At 37.4% G+C, this 6442-nt stretch overlaps 1 protein-coding gene across 1 annotated transcript; it reads right to left on the bottom strand.

Annotated features, from left to right (window-relative positions):
- Positions 1-1215: 1215 nt before the first annotated feature.
- On the bottom strand, positions 1216-6061 carry LOC117394577 (motor neuron and pancreas homeobox 1). Its single transcript, XM_033992895.3, has 3 exons — positions 5454-6061; positions 3188-3348; positions 1216-2686 (listed from the first exon to the last, which is right to left on the bottom strand). Exons 1-3 carry the CDS (start codon positions 5956-5958, stop codon positions 2402-2404), a joined length of 951 nt encoding a protein of 316 aa, XP_033848786.2. The 5' UTR covers positions 5959-6061; the 3' UTR covers positions 1216-2401.
- Positions 6062-6442: the final 381 nt, after the last annotated feature.

The raw sequence follows: 6442 nt of genomic DNA on the forward strand, positions 1-6442 counted from the left end.
ACCATTTTAGAACATGTGGACAGAAACGTTTTAGAAAATGTGGACAGAAACGTTTTACAAAATGTTGACAAACGTTTTACAAAATGTGAACAGAAAGCTAATGTAATATTAGATTATTTTATTTTACATAGACAGCTATAGTTAGCATATGAACAGTTAATTATTTATAGAGCATGTTTAAAAAATTAAAATCACTCAATGAAATGCATGCACAAAGACTGCTGAAAACATTCAAAGCACATGAAGTGTAAAAGCAGTGAATCTGTTAAACACGTGCTTAAACTTCACCCTGGGCGCGTGATTGATGAGACGCGTTTCAAAGCTGTATTAATATAAACCATTGCCGCTCTGGTGTGAAATGTTTCGGCAGTTTGATTCCATCCTGCTGTTTGCTCGGTATTTACACAGATCCGAGAGCGCTATATAGCAGTTCTCAGGCCCAGACTAAGGCTCAGAATTGCACCATTTAGAAGAGGAAAAAACGAAACATAGGGAAACAAGTAATTAAACAAGAAGATGCAACCTGAAACGTTAGAATAGAAATAAGAACCCCGGTTTTACAGGCAGCTCGGTTTGCAACCCCATCGGCCTTACTCGTGCTTATCTGCACTGCGCCAAAACCAGTTCAATAGTATGCAGATGTACACTACATATGCCTGGTGTACGCTAGTGTGGTAAAGCTGCGGCTTTAGAGAACCTGTAACTAAAAAAAAAAAAAACACACACACACACACAAAGCAAGCGCTATCGGCTAGGTGCGTCTATAATGTTAATTCCAGGTCATGCAAATCTGATGCAGAAAAAGTACGATACAAGGAAACGTCGTTACATTAAAAACGTGTGAATGTCAGTGTTAGTAAACAAATGTATGTATCGAAAAAAAAGATCACTGTACAACTAAGCAACTACAAAAAACTGCCATCCGTAAAGTGTGCCGATGTAGGGTGCCATGCTCGTGGTTGATCTCCAGACATCAGCATGTTTGTTCTCCTTCTAGTTTTACATGGAACATGAAACTCAAAAATCTAAATGTGTAAGATTGTTAAATTGTTGGGATTGTTGTTCGGGTCTACACAAAGAAAGGAAAGTTAAGCAAAAATATAATATAGCCAGACACTGTATGGTCATATTTATATATACTTGAACACATATCAAATCATTTGCAAATAATAATAATAATAATAATAATAATAATAATAAACATTCGAGAGCATATTGTACAAAACCAATTTATTTGTCATATCTGCACAATGGGATAAGCTCAACAATAATTTAGCATGCAGTACCTAGAGGCATCTTTATAAATACAATATACAAAAATAAAGACGGCACAGTTTTCTTTCTTCCTGCAATTTTAACGTTTATGACACATGCAGCGATGTATCAACAACGCACATTTCATTGATGTACCAACCACGCACATTTCAGGGATGTATCAACCACGCACATTTCAGCGATGTACCAACCACGCACATTTCAGGGATGTACCAACCACGCACATTTCATTGCTGTGCCAACCACGCCCATTTCAGCGATGTACCAACCACGCACATTTCATTGATGTACCAACCACGCACATTTCATTGATGTACCAACCACGCACATTTCATTGATGTATCAACCACGCACATTTCAGGGATGTATCAACCACGCACATTTCAGCGATGTACCAACCACGCACATTTCAGCGATGTACCAACCACGCACATTTCATTGATGTATCAACCACGCACATTTCAGGGATGTACCAACCACGCACATTTCAGGGATGTATCAACCACGCACATTTCAGCGATGTACCAACCACGCACATTTCAGCGATGTACCAACCACGCACATTTTCAGTTCTAAAACTGAAAAAATTGGCTTTTTTTTTTTTTTTTTTTTTAAAGAGCTATATAATAATTATTTACCGAACACTGTAGTAAACCTCCAATGTTACTGAGCATTCTTCAATAACGGCCAGTAAATCTCTGCTCCAACAGACCTCCATCAACTAAATACAAACCTTAACTCAGAAGCAGTAAGGTAACATTTACATAATATTGGCAGAATATGTCCAGCAAATCAGTAGTCATTTATAATAACAAGAATGTAACAGACAATGGACGAATAGCCAGTTCATAATGATATGGTCTCACAAAAACAGAATGTCTTCTTTCAGTTCATATTTACAGACTTCTGCATCGCTGAGATAATCGGCCGTTGCTGAGGTTTCTAACTTTTTGTTTAGACGAACACTGCAAAATGGTCCATGAGGAAACCGCGTTTGCAGTTAAACATGCCGTTGCACAGTTTGCAGAAGGGCGCAGTGACTTTAAAGAACTGTATAAACGTGAAACAACTACCCCCACCCCCGCACCACACCCCCTCAGCCACTTCGTCCTGTTAAGTCTCATTACTAAGGACAGCTATGTCTGTTGTGGGTTCTTTCATCTTCTGAAGAGCAATCCGAAGAATTGTACTGGGACTGTTCTGCTTCATCGTCATCACTGTCTCGGAAGTCTCGTATCCTGTTGTTTTTAACTGCGTCACCTTTCTTGTAATCCGACTTCTCCTCAAAGTCGTCCGATTGGTCCTGGACGTTTTTATTATTTTTTTGTTTATCTGCCTCCTGAGCGGCCTGTTCTTTTGCTTTCTTGCTCCGTTTCCATTTCATACGTCTGTTCTGGAACCATATTTTTACCTATAAAAGCAATAAAGTAATATTAATATTTGTATTAGTAATATTAAAATAGTAAACACAATGGCAATTATGTATTATAAATATTTTAAAAGCGAATAACATAAGTAATACATCTAATTATAAATGTGATAATAATAATAATAATAATAATAATAATAATAATAATAATAATAATAATAATAATAATAATAATAATGTGCTCAACAATATTGTTCTAAAAAAGCTCACATTATCTCATTACTAATTTCTTACTACAAATTTTCTCCGGTTTGAAGAAATACTTTTTTAAAAAAAAAACATTTTTAGGCCTATATGTTTTCGCTGGCCTTTTTGTTTTTTGAGAACATACTTATTTAACCTTGTCTAATTAAAGTAAACAATTCGAAAATAGAAACATCAATTAAAAGGTCTTTTTTGTCATTTTTAGGTGAGTCTACAGGTCTGCTTTATTATTCTTACCATCACTTCGCAAAACGCACAGTATTGTGCCGTGCTGCTTACCTGAGTTTCTGTAAGCATTAGCGAAGTTGCCACCTCGAATCGTTTGGGTCTTGAAAGGTATTTATTTAATTTAAATTGATGTTCTAATTCTAACAGCTGTTGGCTCGTGAAGGCTGTCCTGGGTCTTCTGCATTTCCCCAATAAATTAGACTGCGTTTGATCTGTACAAAAAAAAAAAGTTTATTTTTTATTCTGATAAAATGGTAAGCTTCTTAAATGATTGGTATGTTCCTAAATCTGCCACGTACAAATAAATGTAAAAAATAAATACATTACAGCATTAACGATATAAAAATAAACTAAATTGTCGGTGAGTAGGCCTACCTATTATTATTATTATTATTATTATTATTATTATTATTATTATTGGCGAGGTGTTACAGGGCAATACAAGGTTACAGTACAAAAACAATATTTAAATACAGTATAGTTTACAGTAAGTTGTGATGGAGAATACAATATGAGAAAAAAAAATACATACATTAAAGTAATAATTTAAAATACAAACAAACATTGGGTTTAATAGAAACGGCTTGCCTATATATAGTATGCAGCATTTAAAACATATGACCCACGGTCTCTATAATTATGCGGTCATTAAAAAAAAAAAAAAAGAAGAATATTGCTGGATTCCGTGAAGTAGGTCGATACTACTTATACAGGCCTTCCGAATAAGTCTAAATATTAGGATTCAGGAGGGAACGATGCAACACTGCTTCACGTAATTAATTTAGCCAACAGTAAAGAAATAGTTTAACAGTATTACTCAGGCGCTCAGGATAAATGAATGAATCCTAACTCGCGCTGGCTGTGCAGGGTAGTTAAACTAATTCCGGGTAATCTTATGGTTTATTTAATGTAGCGCTACGGCACATGGCGTTGCATTGTAGGCAAATGTGTTACAATAAAGGACCAGTTAATTTCCCGCAGGCTTAACATCTATCAAACAATAAAAGGGAACAAAGGATTAGGGTTAAATCAGATCAGTCTCTCCTGGGGAAAGCAATTGGCTCTAATTACAGCGCCCACCACTTCATAAAAACAATAACCCCAGTGCCCAAAACCCTGAGACAAAAGATAATGAATTCCACCGTGTGCAGCGCAGCGTTGATACAAAAGAAAAAATAAATCTGAAACACTTACAGTATCATACAAAAATATAATATATAAATACAGCCTACACAATCATCCACAATTCACACCCATACACTCTTTCACTGACGAACCTGCAGAATTGCATTGGTATTGCATCTTTCGTTCTTTCTTTATACAGTAAATCAATACAGTTTCAAACTCACGGAGGTTTACAGAAATGTCACAGTTTTGTGTTTTACTTTTAGTTTGCTATGATATATAATGTGTTTGCGTTTTTGCACTGTCTGCTATTGTGCAAAACCCCTCTGTAAACGTGGTAAACTCATACAGATGCTTATGTGTCCTTGCTTTGTCGCAGATTCTGGTGGCTTTTGCACGAATTTTAATGTTTACAGAGTGGAGAGACTGTTTATTTTGAACAAATCTGTTAAAATGAAAAGGAACAGAAAGTCCAGTCTGTGGTGTGTAAACAGAGAGAGGGGTGGAATTCTCACACTTCTCTGCCATTTCCAACCGCTCCATTATCTGCACATTTGAGTTCAGCTTTCAAAATGTATACATTTGTTAAACATTCACCACAAAGAACTGTGACTGGCTGTGTCCCACATCCTGGACCTACAGGGCCCAAACAAATCAGTCCCGGGCAAAACAAGACGTGTATTTTATTTATTATAATACATTACCCGTGATATGAATATATTACGATACAATTACAGTCAAAAAATAATAATATACCCATTAATAATTGTGCTTTTTTGTGACAATCATAATTGCCAATTTGCCAGGTTTATTTGTACTGTTTTATAAGTAAATATAGCCTTAAGTTCTATAATAATAATAATAATAATAATAATAATAATAATAATAATAATAATAATAATAATAATAATAACCAGTATTGCTCCATTATAACCCCCATATGGGCTAATAAAAGCAGGACCAGATTAAGATCTATTGCACAGGTGCTGCACATGCATAATTCACCCGTGATATACTTCCAAAAATATTCATAATAAAAGCAAAAGCGCATATTTGTATTGTTTTAACTTCACACGTGATATGTTTACTGTTGTCTAAAGATCCTAAGATCATAAAAGGGTAACCATGAAACTGTAGCCTAAACCAAGTAGTGCATTACAATTATAAACAGCTATTGAATAAACAAACTCACTGTTGAAATCCGGCATTTTGGGCAGCATCAGCCCCGCAGTGGACATGCGTAGCCAGTGATCGAGTTGAAAAGTCCCCGGAGTGAGTTTGATGGGGTCGCTCGGGTGGTGGTGATGTTGTGACGCGTGGATATGATGAGGGTACGAGTAAGACAGGGTTGGGTGCTGTCCGAGGGCAGCGGCTGAGTAGGTGTACATCGGGTGCCCGTAGAGAGCTTGGGTAGGGATTCCGGCTGTACTTTGCGGATGTAATCCGACTACACCAGAGTGGGAGCCCGTCAAGAAACCTGGTTTAGGCATCAGGCCGCACGCAGAGATCCTTGGCGGAGACGGGGTCTCAGTCCTTAAAGAATCGGTGCTGTTATTCAACTCAGAAGCCGGTGCATTTCCAGACGAAGAGACTGCTGAAGAGGATAAAGAGGTGACCAGTGCCAAAGGCGAGGTTTGCACTTTAGGCGGATCGACAGCCAAAAGCGCGTCGATGCAGAAATTTCTGGATTTTTCCATCTAAACTATCTACTACAGCCCCCTGTTATCAAGTCAGAAATGTTCAGCACACTTCAAATAATAATTTCACAGTGAGACTGAGCAGCCCAGGTCAACAACTGCGAATCTCAGCTGAACTGCAAGCGGTTGAACTCGAGCTCTTTTCACTTGGAACATTAAGCTGCCACAGGATTGGCTGAAGGGGGTGCGCTGAGTGTGATTCCATTGGTCGAAGCGCAGCGACTTGACAGAGACTAATTGCATTGCATATCTTCCAATCTTTACTCCCACCTTCTGGGGCATGGCAAGTAACTCTTTATTTACAAAACGTCGCTTTTTAGTTGTACTGAACTGTTAGTGATGTCATCTTACTTAAAAAATATATGTTATTTTAGGGCCATATCCTCACTTGGTTTACGCGCTATTTGCGCATCTGGAAGAAAGGCTTCCAGAGGGTGCGTAAACCCTTCTTCCACTGCATAAGTAGCGCGTAAACCAAGTGAGG

This window comes from Acipenser ruthenus, chromosome 3, assembly GCF_902713425.1.
Source record: "Acipenser ruthenus chromosome 3, fAciRut3.2 maternal haplotype, whole genome shotgun sequence".
In the NCBI taxonomy this organism is placed as follows: Eukaryota; Metazoa; Chordata; class Actinopteri; order Acipenseriformes; family Acipenseridae; genus Acipenser; species Acipenser ruthenus.